Below are 18,635 nucleotides of genomic sequence, written 5' to 3'. Positions count from 1 at the left end.
CGTCGTCTGTCTCATGTGACAAAAATAAAAATAACATGTTTGGTTTGTACGAGGTTGTAAAGTGCTTGACAGTGAAAGACAGTGACTCTAGTGAACAGAGCATAGTAAATTATGCCTGGCGCGAGGCTGGAGAAGTTAACTTTTTGGCACTTGTTGCTTCCACTGGTAATTTGCGTGGTGTTGTCCTTTCATTTTCTGTTGACAGCCACCCTTAAATGTTTGCCCGCTTCCTTATGAATTATGCTTTTGTGTAAGGGTCAACTTCTTAGCTTTCCTATTTAATCAGCTTTTGTCTCCCTTCAATGTACTAGGTGATAATTTCGTTTGCCTGAACGGTGATGCTAAAGTAATGAAAAAGTTGCTCAGTCACTGAGTTAGTCTCGATTGCACTGCCACCAGTGTTATCGTTCTTACTGTCTACATATGCATATGGAGCGTCTGGATAATCGAGACTATCACTGAGTCGGATCTGAGACTTATGACATGACGATTGCCTGATAGTGACAGGACGGTTGACAGGATGAGATATAAATAGTCATAACTTTTTTGTTATTCAATAGATTTTTTCAATATTTGTAGACCTTAGAGATATTAAACTATATTAAAATCAAACAAAATAATCGATTTTTTTTTGTTTTTTTGAGCAAATAAAGTTGATGGACAGATTTCACACTCTGACTCGCCCATAAATGCTATACATATATCCAACAAGTCGACATCAAGTGTTAATATCTCTTTTGTTTTACAATATTTGTCCATGAAATTGAAGAATCTGTGAGATTTAAGAATATATTGTACGAAAATATAAACTTTAGGTAAAAAAACCTGTTTTTCTTCAAAACAAGAGACTTGAAGAGTGCACACGCTGAAATGTCTCACCTTCTTTACTTGATATTATGTTGATAGTCCTAAATATAAAGCTTTATTACAACTGTCACATAAACTTAACATTAACCAAGAAAACTAAACATTGACCAATGAACCATGGAAATGAGGTCAATGTCAGATGAATCATGCCAGACAGACATGTACAGCTAACAATTCTTCCTTACAACAATTACAATGTATAGTTGACCTATTGCTTATAAATTAAGAAAAACAGACCAAAACGCAAATACCTAACACTTAGCAATGAACACTGAAAATGAGGTTACGGTCAAATAAAACCTGCGCGACTGACATATAGATCATAAAAAGTGGTATTCTAAACAGTCACTTATTTGAAATATATCAGTACATGTATGATTGTATGTTTTGTAAACAATAACCTATTTGAAAACTGTGCTACAAAGATTCAGCTAACTCATGTTTTGATAATTGCACAATTTGGAAATTAAAACTAGTTTCTCCTCTTGCTTAAATATCCCTGAAAGTTTTATTTTGTATTTTAGGAGATATTATACTGAGATATTGTTGCAGTGGGCATGACCCTGTTATTAGCCATATTCCATGGCCAGAAAGCAGATCAATTGTATGCTTATGTTTTGATCCAACAGTATCGTGGCTACTTGTCATTTCTGAGGATGTTACAGTGTCTATTGTTCCAGTGTTATCACTGATGGTAAGTTTAGATACTTTCTTCATCTTATGGCTAAAATGTACAGTGAAACCTGTTTTAAGAGAACACTCAAGGGAGAGCAAAAAAGTGGTCTCATAAGAAAGGGGGTCTTATAATACAATGTACAGGTTCAATCTATGTGAAATGCACTACAGAGGGATCTAAAATTAATGGTCTTATAACACAGGTTTTTGCTTAATACAGGTGGTCTCTTAAGCAGGTTTGACTGAATTATGGTTCTTATTTTTAGTTTATGAAATTCCAGAAAATATTTATGATAAGATTTTTCATATTGCTATTACAGAATCTGAATGTGACTTAGAATAGAAGTTCTTTTATGATATAAGTTTCAAAATAGATGAAAATATTCAGAAATATTATTTCCTTGTGATATAAAGGGTATTGAATATTTGTTTCAAAAGGAACAGCATTGTTTATAAATAGTTTTCATAGGAAATTCTGTTAGGAGGAACGACTAGATGTTGACACCCCTAGTAAAAGTTATAAAAGGATTTAAAAGTTTTAATATAGGATAAATACAAATTTAATTAAAAGATTTTGGTGTGATATTTGAAACTTTGAAAAAATTATTCCTTGGCATCAACATTTCCAATTTAAATTTCCTTATTTAGTAAGACTGGATTTGTACTACTGATTTAATATTTGTTATCAATTCCAGTCATAGTTTTTATCAATTATATATTGTGCTATCTTATATTATTAACTTTTCATATACCATAGGACAGTACAGCTAGAGTAAACAGATTATGGAATCTGGAAGATGTAACAGTTCTTCGCTTTAAAAAACAGCAAGGTAAATTGTTTCTATGAAAATATAGTATATATGCCAATCTGTTAACTCTGAACTGCCGGTTAACTGAACTGCCGGTTGAATCTGAACCGCCGGTTAACTCTGAACCGCCGATTAAATCTGAACCGCTGTTTAACTCTGAACCACTGATTAACTCTGAACCGCCGGTTACCATATCTATATAAATAGGGTTCAATAATTAATCCACCATTCTGCCTCTGATGAAGGTCCTTTTTGGACCGAAACAGGTCAGGCTATGAAACATCACCAGGCGCTGTTAATTATGTGTATTGGTATATATACTATATTTTTATGCTGTTACATTTTTCCCGCTGGTACACATAATTAATATGGCTTCTACTAACAAAAGCTCCATTTGGAGTTAATGTGTTCCACTTATGTCACTACACCTTTCCTATATTGCCTGTGAATTGTTTCTATGTTTTAAGTATGATAGAATGCATTTGCAATGATTGTTGTCCTAAGTATGTTGACACAGAACAGTAAATTATCATGTATGGGTGTATTTCTGTTTTTTCAAAATTTGGTTCCCTGAAAACTAAGATACCCAGTCAGTAAAATAGACCATTGTGAAGACTAAATGGTCGTCAAAGAATATATTTCACCACATATTGTACATAAGGATGGACTACAATATTTATCATATAGCAGTGATTATACAAACATGTCACACACATTGGATAGCTAACATAATATTATTTGATAATTTCAGGTATACCATCTGTAGTGACTTGGTGGCACACACTGGACGATAGACAGATAGCAATTGTTGGAATGAAGGTTGTATATAAAAAAAAAAAAAAAGAGTCCAAACATTTTTATACGACTGCAAAAAAATTTGCGGTTGTATATTGGTATCACATCGTCGTCGTCAGCGTCGTCCAAAGACGAATGGTTTCCGGATAATAACTTTAGTATAAGTAAACAGAAATCAATAAAATTTTAACACAATGTTTATTACCACAAAAGGAAGCTTGTGATTGATTTTGGGGGTTATGGTCCTTAAGGTTTAGTAATTAGTGGCCCAAAGGGCCCAAAAATAGCATTTATCTAGTGTCAGAACAATAAGTTGTGTATAAGTATTTCAATTGTTCTGAAATTGTACCACAATGTTTAATACCATAAGTAGAAGGTTGAGATTTATTTTAAGGGTTATGGGGCAAACAGTCTAGAAATAAAGGGCCATAAAAGGGCCAAAAACAAGCATTTTTGTAGTTTCAAGTCAATAAATTGTTGTTTTCTTTCTTTGTCCAGAATGGTTGTTGAATCACCTAAAACCAATGCTTTATATAATCCTCTTTGACAATTGGAGTTATCTTTCTTTGTCCAGAATAGAAGTTGAATCAACTTAAATCAATGCTATATACAATATACAATGCAATATTCACTTAACTACCAACTGATAAATTAAAACAGTCTTTGATATTCAGTGATAACAAGCACTTTGATTACCATTCTAGGGTTATGCCCCTTTACAAGTGAAAAAATTGAAGATTTTTTTAGTTTCTGTTCTCTTAACTTAAGTTTGTCTCAACTAAATTTAATGAAATGTGTATGTAATGCTAATTACCTCTAAACTCAGTTTAAGTTCAATTTTTGGCAGATTCACTGTTACAGTTTTTGAGTTATGTCCCTTTATAACGTTATATGCTATCGGGGGCATCATCTGTGTCCTTTTGGACACATTCCCCATTTAATTTTTTTAGAAGTTACTATTAATTAATATTGATTTTAACCATGAATTATGACATTTTCTATTTTTATATTTTATGATGTATTTAAATGAGTAGTTATTGTTGCAAACTCCATTAGAAATTTGAATTGAGGTCATTTTTGGAATAAGGGAAAGGGGGAAGTGAAAAAAAAATTGGGGTGGGGGGGGGCAATTTTTTTTTCGCATTTCAAATTTCAGAATTTAAAAAGAAAATTTCTTCAAATATTTGTTCTTTGAGTGGATTAATATTCAACAGCATAGTAAATTGCTCAAAAGCAAAAAAAATAATTTTAAGTTCATTAGACCACATTCATTCTGTGTCAGAAACCTATGCTGTGTCAACTATTTTATCACAATCCAAATTCAGAGCTGTATCAAGCTTATATGTTGTGTCCATACTTGCCCCAACAGTTCAGGGTTCGACCTCTGCGGTCGTATAAAGCTGCGCCCTGTGGAGCATCTGGTTATTTTATAATATTTGAGATTTTAAGATGGTACTGAAATTGATTATTAACTAACTTTTACATACGTGATACATAACACTACAGGGAGATAACTCTGTAAAAATCAGCTGAACATTTTTTTTAATCACCTTCTTTGAGTCAAAGTAAATATTCTGCAAATTTTCTGAAAATTAAATAAGCCAAATTAATTAAGTCAAGGTGTTTAGTACCACCTTAAGCAATTTATGTCAGCTTTAATACTGCTACAGATCATAAGGTCAACACAAATGAGACAAAAAGTACTTGTATGTCACACTGAGTTTATTCAAATGTGTGCATGTATATAAAAAAGAAGATGTGGTATGATTTCCAATGAGACAACTTTCCACATGAGACCAAGTGACACAAAAATAAACAACAATAGGTCACTGTACAGCCTTCAACAATGAGCAAAGCTCAAATCGCATAGTCAGCTGTAAAGGCCCCGAAATGACAAATGTAAAACAATTCAAACAAGAAAACTAACAGCCTTATTAATGTTCAAAAAAAGATATGAACGATAAAATTGTTATTGTTGGTACTTATTATTAATCTTTTGAGAAGAAAAACTTGTGTTAATATTTCAGAATGGAAACATACTGTTGGTTGATTTGTCAACAAGGAAAATAGTTTATCAGTTTACCATAGAGACTAGAATTCATAGATTAGAATTGGTTGAAGATGACCAACAAATGTCTACTTATTTAATGGTAAATAAATGTTGTCTTGCTTACTGTGTTTTAAATATACCAGAAACAACATGTAAAGGACATAGTCAGTCTACATGACTCTATAGTTTTTCGCAGTTGGATATAAGTTCTCTAACCCTTTCAAATCTGTTGACAATGTTTTCTCTGGATAACAATCTGCTCAGTCAACCTTTAAGCTATGTAACATATTCAGCAGTATATTTTTTCTTGAAAACTGGAAAAGAAAATTTTCTAGGCAATACAAATGGTCAAGTCTACACATTATTTTGGTCTACATAAATGAATTACTAGAATATGTACATGAAGAATCATATTTGATAATGTAAACAGATTTTAAGACATTAAATATCTTTTTTATGCCCCCTTTATAGACATTATGTTTTCTAGTCTGTGTGTCCGTTCATTTGCTCGTCCATCTGTTCCTCTGTCCCCCTTCAGGTTAAAGTTTGGTTATGATGAAGTTGAAGTCCGATCAACATGAAACATAGTACAAATGTTCTCTTTGACATGATCTTTGTGATTTTAATGTCAAATAAGAGTTTTTACCCCAATTTTACGGTCCACTGAACATAGAAAATGAAATTGCGATTGGGGCATCCTTGTACTATAGACACATTTTTGTTTAAACAAATTTTGATACTTGACCTCTTGATAGATTACAGGTCAGCCGTTGGTTCAGTGGAAATTATTATTAGAATGTCGCACACAAGAACTAGCATCGCCAGTAGATAAAGAAATATCAGATATGGGATATGATGGACTCAGTGGAAGAAGTCTACCAACATTGTCAATAACTCAAGTTACAGGTATGAGACTTGGCTATATAAAAAAACAGGTAGTGTATGTTTTATCTATCTAATGATTTCAGAAAAATGACTATGTTTTACTATCTAAAGATCACACAAAGGTGACAATAGTTAAAATTGAACAGTCATCAGTTTTATCAATGTTGAAAATATCCACTTCAAAATTGAATAATAGATGAATATAGAAGCATGTACTTATGATAAACATAGTAAACACTGAATAAACATGTAATTATCTTATACTTATATTGAGACAACAAATAAATGTTGGGAGAGATAACATTGCTGAATGCTGACGATATTTATGTTAAATACACATTCTTTTAATCTTGTTATTTGATTATTAACATAAAAATTAACTGAAATTTTTGATGTATTATATTTTTGTTATTTTGAGTCCACTGTATCTGCTAATTATTGTATTAAAGAGGAAACAAGAGGCCTGTTCCAGCCCCAGAGATTAGACCAGTTTCCACACTCTGTCATTCTACAACCACAATGTGCTAAAGGTCATCACTTCATAACCTCTCATTGCTCTAAAGAATCTACTTTTCAGGTAAATACTGTTAATTAAAGAAGGAAATTGATTTCATTACCCTCATTGTAAGTGGTGAAAATATCTAGTAAAGCAGAAAATTGATAGCAATGCTTTCTTTTACTGAGTAATGAAATGGTTCAAAACTTAGGCTTTTGGAAGTTCTTAAGGCTAGAGGACCTCTACTCAAAAATATAGATTTGACAAAATGTATCTATTAAACACACAAATATTTCAAAATATAACTGATTTAAAATTAGTTCTTTCTCTGAAAATTTGGAAAGTTTCTATGAAAATACAACTCTTCTTCAATCCATGAAAAATGGATACCTCTGAAAAATAAATGAATCCGTGGTAGATGGATTATGCTATGATATTGTTCTTGTAGGTTTATGACAGTAACATAGACAGATCACCGTTATTTGCTTACAAGCTACCTATTGGATCTGACATTGTAATATTGACAGATAAAGTTCTCCTGGCCATGACTCGTCTTGCCAGTGGAAAGAAGCTCTATGTCATAGCCAATCAGAGAGCTGAAACCTCAATGGACCAAACAAAGGTATCAAAATAGTACAGTTACTTATTTGATGAGAATTGTATATTTTAATGGATTTCAATGTCTTACTTACAAAGGGTTTATAATTATTGTCCTGTCTGAAGTTTCTTAAACAATTGAAAAAGCAACCACATGATACAATTGCAAAGTATACCTTTATTGGATAGTTTGAAACTAATTTTTCAACTCTAGAAATAAGAAATATATATATTTCATCCTTCAATTACAATTATTTGGCTTAAAAACAAACTTTCCAATAACTTTCCTGTTTTATGTGATGCTATAGGTATAAAGAGTTGCATTTAAGATTTGTTTTTCAGGATTTCAACAAAGAGTCAGTTCTTCAACAGTTTGATATACCACAAAATGAGCATCTATTGACCATACAAAAGAAGTCTTTTCCATTTTACTGGCATGAAAAATGCGAGGAGAATATGAGGCAAAAATACAATCAGGATATCAAACTTGGATTGACATCATCAGGGTCATGGCAACCAGGACTGACAATGTCACATGATATTCAGCTGACCAATCATACTGTATTAGATGGATGTATTATAATAACTGATTCTGCAGTGTATGAAATGAAACCAAGGTACACAAGACCTTAAGGGATTTAATTTCCGTAAAATTGAAGCTGTTGTTATCAACTGTTATAATTATTGTACCATATATAGGACTATTGAAATTCATCTTTAAAATAATACTTTACGCCATGACTCAGCCTACAGCTGAAAGTGTAATTAATCACCAACAATCAATCAATCGTCAACAATCTGAATATGAGTGCAATATTTTTTATTCTATATCACAGTTCTAATACACGTAGTGCTTTTCTCTTTTCAAAAAGTTGTAATAACAATGACTTAAACATAAATTTAAAAATAATTACTTTTGTTATTTGTCAATTAGATAGTAACTCAACAATAAGAGACAATCAGAATTAACCTTTTCTATGCTATAAAGCATTGTATTTTATGAATGTTCTGGATTTTCAACAACCTTCATTGTTGTTTTTTTTGGTGCAGAATATCTCCTGAACGGTTGTTTTTAGAACTGACATTTTACAGCGAGTCTGCACATGTAGAAAACCTTGGAATTGGATTAGGACTTGATGTTAACACATTATATGAAAAATCAGCAGAATATTTACTACAAAGAGGTCATGTCGCCCAGGCTATTAAATTTTGTAAAGTGGTCAAGGTTAGAAAATTATAATTGATTATATTTATCAAACTGTTGAATTCATTCCAGATTCTTGGGCTATTTTCTGCTCTATGGTCAGGTTGTTGTCTCTTTGATACGTTCCCAGTTTCCATTCTCTATTCTACTATATTGACAGTTTTATTTTGTTAAATTCATGATATTTCAAAACTTCAAGAACGATTTATGAAATGCAACAACTTAAATTTAAAAAAAAAAATTTATGACTTAACACTGTAAATTTATCAGGAATCAATCATGCTTCTTTCAATTTTGAGAAAGGAAATAAAAACTGTGAGTTTCAAGTTGGTCATAAATTACGAGTGATTGCCACTTACAATATTCCATGTATATGACAAGCTAATCATATAAATCTGGTACGGCTGCTTATAATCATTTACTTTAATTCTTTTCATTTGTTCATCAATTTTAAAGTTGTCAAATATATTTCAGAGTACGTCATATAAACTAGTCATGTACCTGGCTAAATATGGATTTGTAGCTGATGCTATTTCACATTTAACATTGGCGCTCTCTAATAAGGAGATCAGTACAGCAGATAGGAAGCATGTGTCTAACCTGTATCTTCATTGTATGGTTTATCAGCTACAAGATGGAGATGAGGAGACAAATCAGAAAACATTAATGTAAGTTAACATAGTCATACTGCACTCGTCAAAAAGGATAATATGTATTATGGATTGAAAACCAATTTGTTAAGGATATTGATGATACAGGTATTTGGACTGATACAGTGTGGATCCTATCAAAACTTACCAAAGTACATATAGATTCAGAGTCTACACTTAAAATTTGTCCTCAATTACTGATTTACCCTTTCAACGCTATACACAGCATATGCCGCCATGACATCTGCTGTTTGCGGCACATGCAGCATAACGATGGATTTTTCATCCAGACTGGAAACCATTCATATTTCATTCATTTCCCATTTAGTAGTTTTTCTTCGAATGAATTGAGGATATACAAGGTCCCATGGGCACTTGAAATCTCGGTAATTTTTATGATAAAATCATGCAGTAGAAGGAAAATAAAAACGAATATTTTGACAAATGCAAATGGTGGAAAAGGAAAAAAGACGGTATAAATATGGAAATATTTCAGCATTTCTATGGCAAAACTGACAACGAGGAATAGTTGAAAGGTTTACCGGTTATCTCAATGTGTTTATTACACTCAGTTCGTGTGGGAAATAGGATTTGATCGATCTGTACGAGACGTAGAAAGGGAGGGGGGGAATGGAGGTTGACTGAAATTTTTGAGGCCCAAGCCACTTATTTGGGCCACGTTTACATTGTACGTTGTGTATGGTGCAATACGCTACTGAATCGAGCAACTGGTGTCTTCTTTATTATTTGGCAGATGAAATAATAAAACAACAAAATAAATGAAGATTAACATTGTTTTTATTCTAAATTCATCACAAATACAATAATTTACACCTTTTACCTGTCAATTACCTGAAAATACAGATAGCCTGGTTGTAAAGGTTAATTATAATAAAATGTTGAAAAAAAAGAAAAATTCAGAATTTATGACTGTTCTCAGTTTGAGAGCCTTGTTTTTTTATGCCCAACCTACGATAGTAGAGGGGCATTATGTTTTCTGGTAAGTGCGTCTGTTTCAGGTTAAAGTTTTTGGTCAAGGTAGTTTTTATACGCTCATCTTTTAGATGGGACGTATTATGGTATACCGTTGTCCGTCCGTCGTCCACACTTCGGACAATAACTCAAAAACACTTTCACCAATTTCCATGAAACTTAAGTGAATTGTTTATATCTATTGACTTAAGCTCCCTTTCGTTTTTTTTAAATTTCAGATTTTAAGTTTTGGATTTATGGGGCTTTATTCATAAAAAAGGGGGGATTTTCAACACTTCGGACAATAACTCAAAAAGGCTTTCACCAATGTCCATGAAACTTTGGTGAATTGTTTATATCTATTGATGTAAGCTCCTTTTCAATTTTTATAAATTTCAGATTTTAAGTTTAGGATTAATGGGGCTTTATTCATAAAAAAAAGAGGGATTTTTAACACTTCGGACAATAACTCAAAAAGGCTTTCACCAATGTCCATGAAACTTTGGTGAATTGTTTATATCTATTGATGTAACAAATAATACTTAATAAATCTGATGAAAACATAAAATTTGTAAAATCTTTAGTTCAATTTAAAACATTAAATTTCTTGTAAAAAATAGGTTCCATGAATGTCATACGTTTGTACTATTATTGAATGGTTGCAAGGATGAAAGCACATTAGCAGTCCCTGAGATACTAACTGTTCCCTGAGGCATATATCATTTTATGATAACATTTTTACTATCTAAGCTATGGATAAAAATCAAATACTGTTTTTGCATATATGATGTTTTACTCTTGTTAAAATTGGTTGCAATTGAAATCACAAATGATACCTAAGCACTGCAGCTTTTTTATAGAGTTCAGTTTTGGTGGAAGGGTTGAGCGCAATAAAAAATGTTATAAAACATAACTAGTCTACAATAGCACATAATAAGTGAACAAGTGACAACATGAAAATCCTAACATGTGACTAAATATTCCTTAAATGTTAAAGGGTGTCATTTTATGAAAAAATAAGGAAATCAAGTCTCCTAAACATTTATCAATATGATCATCTTGTGAATATTCTAAACAATAAAAAGGTAATAATCATTATCAACCATATTAAGCACCATTTGAACAACTTTTGTATACATCTTTGTACAATTTAGTATGGATTCCTTACTGTGTTCAACATAATCTAACTATGAGCAATATACCCCAAGAAAATTGCCTTCTTTCAAACTACTACATTATAAAATTTGGAAATCAGCCATAGAATTACTTAAACCAATAATCATATATCACTTTCCTTATATTGCATTGAAGACTTCTATGTTATATGCCAATGTTAATGATAGTTGTTTTTTATGCTAAATATTGAAAAGCTGAACTAGGTTTAATCATCAGTGTCTTCTTCACTGTAATCACTGTCCTCATCATCAGAAAAATCATCATTTTCATTCTCAGAAGAGGCCTCCTCATCATCAATGAAATCTTTATCTTCATCATCAATGAAATCCTTACTTTCATCACCTACTTCCTCATTTAGATCATAACTTTCAGTAGAGTCACTTTCACCATCTTCACTTTCCCTGTTATCTTCTTGCTGCTCCTCATTGTCATTGTAGTCTTTTTTGCCATTTTTATACGCCCGTCGTCAATGAAATCCTTACTTTCATCATCTACTTCCTCATTTAGATCATAACTTTCAGTAGAGTCACTTTAACCATCTTCACTTTCCCTGTTATCTTCTTGCTGCTCCTCATTGTCATTGTAGTCTTTTTTGCCATTTTTATACGCCTGTCGTCTTTCAAACAACGGGCGTATCATGCGCTAAAGAGAAGCCCTTTATTGATGAAGTTGAAGTCCAATCAACTTGAAACTTAGTATACATGTTCCCTGTGATATTATCTTTCTAATTTAAATGCTGAATTGGAGTTTTTACCCCAATTTCACAGTCTACTAAACACAGAAAATGATAGTGTGAGTGGGGCATCCGTGTACTATGGACACATTCTTGTTTCCCATCTTTTTAAGCAGTTTACAATGATGTTGTGTTTACATCACCTAGAAACTAAGTACTAAAGGAGTAGGTTCATTAAGACCCCTTTGTGGCCCCAAAATATAGCAGTTTTACAAAATTGTTAAAATGTAAACATTTAGCTATTTATTGGAAAGTAGAATACTTCAGTTACATACATATAGACAGTTTTTGACTATTCAATGCATATTTATCAGGTACTAGCATCATTAAGTCATGCTAAATTACTGAAATCTTCATAATTTTAGCATTGGAGCTAATTTTTAGATGGTTTCGGTCTTAAATAGATGTGACTGCATTTGTGTTCATTTTTAATACTTAAATGTAAGTTGTATTTGATGATAATACATAACATATATAAAGGTCGAGGATGAACACGGATGCAGTCACTTTCATTTTTGACAAAAACCATCTGAAAAGTGACATATTGTAACGTTCCGGGTTTTCTTGTCAGGATATACACCCGTAGTTACTTTTGTGGGTCTCCGGTGAAGGAAGTAATAATAAAAACCATGATGGAAGTTCATAAATTGTACTAAATATTATTATCAATTCAGCTTAAGTAATTCACAACAGATAAAGTAGTTCATAATACACATGAATAGAGTTATCTAGATATAAACAAAGACACATTTAATTCCCAAATCCTAAATTATAATTCCTATTGCACTTGGTGCAAGGAAATCTAGTCGGTGCAAGGAAATCTAGTTTGTGCACATGCACAGCAAATAATTCGAGATCCTGCTTGGTGCAGGTTATATATATTTGACCTCATAATTTTATAACGATCATAAAAGGCTAATATTTAAATATCTAAAAGCTTTCTATTGAAGAAGAATACTTTTCACTGAGCAAATCTGCTTGTTGCTAGCCAAAATGTAAACACAAGTATGCAACTTGATGCAATACGGCAGACAAAGATTTTAGGATAGTCTCCGAACATTGAATTAAATTCTTTTTATTAAGTTTATAAAATAAACAATTACCTTTTTCTTATGTGTTTTTGTGTCATGTTTCTGCATAAATTTAAATAATAATTTGCTTCATGCAATATGAATTTGATTGCAAGTTAAGTTCAGCGATCATTCTGCATTGAGGTGAAAAATCCTACTAGGTGCACGCAAACCTTACTACTTATACTTTGGCCCCGCCCACAGAAATGACTTAGTACACAAGAAAAACAAAACATGAGGAATGGCACCGAAAAGTGAAAGTAACGATAAACTGAGACAAATTTGGACAATTGCGCCTTTAGATGAAGATGATACATCGATTAAATAGCATCATTAGATAGGTTTGAGTACAGGTAAACCACTCCTCTCATAAAAATACCGTACAAGGCGTACTTGGGGACATCTGCATGGAGAAATGTGGAAAGGAGGCCACAAATGATACACAATGAAAATACACATTTAAGTTTATGAAATAAGGCCAATGGCCAGAGCGTAACAATAATATTGCATATTTGATAGATTTAGAACGTTTAAGCTTAAATCAGTTCAAATTTTTCACATAAATTAATTGAATCTATTAAAGTACTTTAAGTGTTTAAAAAGTGTCCAAAATCTTTCATCAGATGCACCTAAAATTTGGGGCCAAATTTTGGTCCTTACCAGACCTACTCCTTTCATTTATGTATGAAATCTACCAAATAAGGGTTTTGCCATATGTCTTTTTCTTCAAAAGTTCATGTTGAGCATGGTGTCCTACTGACACACATTTTTTTTTCTTTTAATTTTCAATTTTTAGTAATTTTTTCTGAATCTGTTGTAGAAATTTCCTGGTTACAGACTTCTACTATGAAGAAAAACAAGCATTAGAATTGTTGGCTGAACACAATCTTCGTGAAGCACTATTGGAGCTAGCTATGGTAATTTCTAAGTAATTTAACATTTTAATTTAGCTTGAATATTATTACAGTACATTCTGGTTATTTGCATAGCCTATTTCGTCAGACGAAATTATGCAATAAATGCCAAATTACGGAGTCAAATAAACATTGATCAGCAAAGGGAATCTGTAAAGAAAGATGAACCTCCATAATCGACTTAAAACATATTGAATGCTTATTTATTCTAATAAAAGTTATTTGTCTAGTTTCATACATTTTATTTATTTGTGTATTCTTTCAATAAAGTTTATAAACACATTTTGTTTTAGTTTATTTATTTACCGACTTTTCCTTTACCTGAGATACGAAAATAAAATTGTTCTAAAAATATATTTGTTTCTATGACCCGGATGTACAAATTACGCTTTGATTAAAATAAACTGTTTAACAATACTACACAGTTTATTATCATTTTAAACAATAAATGTGTAATGAACTGCCTTTGATATGCAGTATTTACCGATTGCACAGTGATGTAACACTGTTACTTTAACTTCGTTAGTTTCGTATATGCAAAGCAGTTAACAGGTAATAGGGCCCTGCATGGGTTATTTGCTGTACATGAGTGTTGTATTTATTTTCTATAAGCTACATGTATGTAACTTAAATGATCTTGAATATCATTTACTTAAATGATCTTGAATATCATTTAATTTCTATAAGTGGTGTAACCTTAAGGTGGTACCCAACACTTTCACTAAAATTTATTTGGCTCGTTTAATTTTCATAATATTTTGTCAAAGTATTACTTTGACCCTTTAACGAAAATATAAAAATTTCAAAAATTTTGAACCGACCGTTTTGTCAGAAAAATTACACTGGTTATATAGCAGTTTGACAAACACCAATTTTGATCATTAAGAATATTCCTTTTACAACACAACGTAATTAAAATGTTTAGCTGACTTTACAGAGTTATCTCCCTGTAGTGTTAGGTACCACCTTAAAGAACTTGAATATTTATTTTTTATAAGCTGAATGTAGTAATTTAGATAAAATCTACTTGTTGATCAAATAGTCATTGATGATTATAGCACATCATAGGACAAGTTTTATTATCTATTCATAGGTACTTTTTACTCTTTACAGTTCACATATCTGATATGTGCTATAGACAACTTTCACATTCTTGCATTTTCACATGCTTTTTTGTTTGTCACTATTCCCATGCCATTACATAATAGTATGCGGCAATTTTTCAGACCTAATTTACACTGATTGTCTCTAGATATGGATAGACAGTAAAACAATGTATGCTCTGCTCATCAAGTGTGAAATTTCTTCTTTTTGTATAGGCCAGAGGTTTGGTGTTAGAAGCATTAGAGATTTTGGTACATAAAGGTCAAATTGTTCTCGAACCATGCCATATAAGTAAATTAATAGAAAAAGGCTTTGCTCATCACCTGATACGGGCTAGTAATGGTAAGTGGAATTATAACAATTGGCTCAAAGTATATATTAATGATTTACAGAAATAATTAAAACCCATTTAAAAAGGTAGATTATTTTAATTGAAAGCTTTTATCATTTTGTCAAGGAATGGATAGAATGGTAACTTGCAAATAAAGTATTTAGGTCAGTTTAATTCATAAACAAGATGTTTACAAAATCATGTTATTTCTTGCAATAATGCTACATGATGACATTTTTGTTGCATTTGTGATAGTAACATATTTTAAAAATAACAGATTGTCAGATTTGTCAGATATAACCAAAAAAAAATGAACCATTGATTTTTTGTTGTGTGTCAGGCAATCTTGTTTAAAAAACTCTTCATAAAACTAAAATTTAAAATATTATTATTTAGGTGTACTGTTAGATGGACTAACACCAAACAGCTTAGTGAAGTTATTCTGTGAGAAGCCCATTCTAGCCTTCCATAACTACACAAAACTGGTACCTTATATTGGAGATATAGAGACACCAGTGCTGGAGAAATTGTGTGAAATATTTGATCCATCCCAGTCATACCTTGGATCTCATTTAGGTAGACAATTGTTGCATTCAAGGACAAGGTAAATAAGAATAGATAAGCTTGGATCCAGAAATATCTGTGTTAGAGTGGGGGGCTCATATTCGCCGGGGACACAATTTCGCCGTTTTATGATTATGAGCTGTAAAAACTTCAAAGGCTGGCTGAAATGAAAGCAATATGCTGATAAATTATAATTTTATAACAAATATGATTATTTTTTAAACTTAAACAAAATTACGGCACTTACTTCAAAGGACCGAAAAACGGACAACGATTTTTGGTCAATTTCCTGATTGAAAAACAGGATTTTCAAAGATTTTTTCTAAGTAATTTTTTGACTGATTGGCCTAAATTTCTGTTTTTTTTACACCTCTGAAATGTCTGCTGTTCATCTATTATGAAGTTTATTTGATAAATATTATATAAAGCTGCAGTTATTTGGTTTTAAATAGATGTGTAAAAACGGCAAATATATGTCCCCCATTGACAAAACATCAGGAAATTTCAAACACCCTTTAATCTAACTTTACAGATGATTATTTTCAAACAGACATGTTTTCAAGCTTGGGAATGTTTTGCATTTGAAGTTATCTCCATATAGAAATATCAGTATACTTCAAAAACATATAGACCTGAACATAAACTGTAGAAAACATGGAAAGATATGGCGAAAATGAGCACCCCACTCTATATGATGTTGTATTGTTTTGTCCTTCTATGTGAATGTTTACATCTTTTACTCCAAAAATACTCTACCAGAGGTGTTTATAAAATAATTCAAATGCAAAGGTCATTAAGAATACCTACATTACTAAGTACATTAACATTCATACACATACATTTTAAAAAATAAAGTTCAGACTGATATATCAACAAGCAACACATCATATGTGATTTATCAAGCTATTGTGAAATCATCCTCTCCCATTATTAGCTCACCGTGGCCCAAAGGGCCCCATTGGGAGCTTAAGTCATCACTTGGCATCCATCTTCATTGTGTCATCTGTCATCGTCGTCTGTCCTTGTCATCGTAAACTATTTAAAAAATCTTCCTCTCTGAAACTACTTGGCCAAATACCTTCAATCTTTAACCAAATGTTTCTTAGGGTATCTAGTTTGTAAATTGTATCCAAAGTTTTGATCCAAAGACAATCATGGCCACCAGGGTTAAAATAGAAGATAGGGGTCAAATGCAGTTTTTGGCTTTTATCTCAAAAACTAAAGCTATTAGAGCAAGTCTGACATGGGGTAAATTTGTTCAATTGGTCAAAACTTATCAGCCCTGAAATTTTCAGACATATCGAACAACCCATTGTTGGGTTGCTGCTACTAAATTGGTAGTTTTAAGGAAATTTTGCAGTTTTTAGTTACTAACTTGAATATTATTATAGATAAATATAAACTGTAAACAGCAATAATGTTCACCAAAGTAAGATCTACAAAAAAGTTAACATGCCCAAAATTGTCAATTGACCCCTTAAGGAGTTATTGCCCTTTAAAGATATTTTTACACAATTTGTTCATCAAGTTTGCTAACATTTAAAAATCTTCTCTGAAAAACCGGTCAGCGATTCATCAGCCTCTTGTTCATTCTATTACCTTAAAAGGCGTAAAAAAATACAGTATAGTCTTAATTAAATTCCAAAAAATTCCTGAAAGTAATTAATTGAAGAGAAGATTGAAACACTGAAGTTCTTGAGCCAATGATTGACAGTTATGATGTGACAGACTGAAGAAAACAGAAGTTATCAGATCAGATACAAATGATAAAGTAAACTCCAAGGAAATTTCAAACAGAAAGTGGCTTGCTTAATAATAGCTTAAACACCTCTTAAACTCCTAGTTTGGTACAGACATTTCCATATGCCAAAAATGGTGGATTAAACAGTTTTATAACTAGGTAAAAGAGTTTAATGTAAATAAAATACAAAGTCCAATTGACAATAACATGTGTCAGTTCTAACATTGTATGTAGTGATGATGGTTAAACAGTGTTGTAATGAGAATTTCATTAAGTTTTTTCTTCTTATTTTGTGTTTTATATTGATAACTGATATTAAAATTTCAATTTCTGTCAGTTTGATCTGTTGTTATTTGATTTGATTTATATCCTTTGTTTTAGAAGAGGGAGTATTAGTTCAATGACATCAGTATCCAGTGAAGGGGATACTTATACTGAGGTAACTCATACAGCTTATTTTTGTAGTACATTTATTGTAGTATAAAGACTTCCATGTATTGGATCTTAAATGTGTGTTCAAACTATATGTACATGTATTGAACCAAGCTTATCAGGAATAATGCATTGAGAGATCTTTATGAAAACAAAGAATATGATGTTTCGATTCATGACATAAAATCGCTACCTGCAAATGAAAATAACGCAAGCATAGGAACAGCACTGTAATTGCTACTCTTCACCTCAAAATATGTGAAAAACTTGGCTGTGAGACAAAAGTCTTTAATTGCAGTTCCATTAAAACCACCAGAATATTTATTTGTTCAAAAAATCTCAAGGGCATATAAATTGAATATGTAGTAAGGTGGTACCTAACACTACAGGGAGATAACTCTGTAAAGTCAGCTAAACGTTTTAATTACGTTGTGTTGTAAAAGGAATATTAAGCTTCTCAATGATCAAAATTGGTGTTTGTCAAACTGCTATATAACCAGTGTAATTTTTCTGATAAAATGGATGGTTCAAAATATTTGAAATTTCTATAGTTTTGTTAAAGGGTCAAAG

General features: G+C 31.7%; 1 protein-coding gene across 3 annotated transcripts in view; it reads left to right on the top strand.

Moving 5' to 3' along the window:
* Positions 1–18,635, top strand: part of LOC143047821 (uncharacterized) — a 36,949-nt gene continuing 18,314 nt past the window's right edge. Inside the window, exons 1-15 of one of the 3 annotated variants that reach the window (XM_076221119.1) lie at positions 1–165; positions 1,392–1,561; positions 2,300–2,372; positions 3,103–3,170; positions 5,174–5,296; positions 5,952–6,102; positions 6,531–6,658; positions 7,026–7,199; positions 7,517–7,791; positions 8,225–8,399; positions 8,853–9,046; positions 13,800–13,896; positions 15,213–15,339; positions 15,725–15,932; positions 18,015–18,072. In XM_076221119.1, the coding sequence (XP_076077234.1) occupies positions 36–165; positions 1,392–1,561; positions 2,300–2,372; positions 3,103–3,170; positions 5,174–5,296; positions 5,952–6,102; positions 6,531–6,658; positions 7,026–7,199; positions 7,517–7,791; positions 8,225–8,399; positions 8,853–9,046; positions 13,800–13,896; positions 15,213–15,339; positions 15,725–15,932; positions 18,015–18,072 (2,151 nt within the window). In that variant the 5' untranslated portion in view covers positions 1–35. The remainder of the gene's footprint in view (positions 166–1,391; positions 1,562–2,299; positions 2,373–3,102; positions 3,171–5,173; positions 5,297–5,951; positions 6,103–6,530; positions 6,659–7,025; positions 7,200–7,516; positions 7,792–8,224; positions 8,400–8,852; positions 9,047–13,799; positions 13,897–15,212; positions 15,340–15,724; positions 15,933–18,014; positions 18,073–18,635) is intronic. The other 2 variants (XM_076221103.1, XM_076221110.1) reach the window with 2 other exon arrangements.

This window comes from Mytilus galloprovincialis, chromosome 1, assembly GCF_965363235.1.
Source record: "Mytilus galloprovincialis chromosome 1, xbMytGall1.hap1.1, whole genome shotgun sequence".
Lineage (NCBI taxonomy): Eukaryota > Metazoa > Mollusca > Bivalvia > Mytilida > Mytilidae > Mytilus > Mytilus galloprovincialis.
This window is presented reverse-complemented; position numbering and strand designations above follow the sequence as displayed.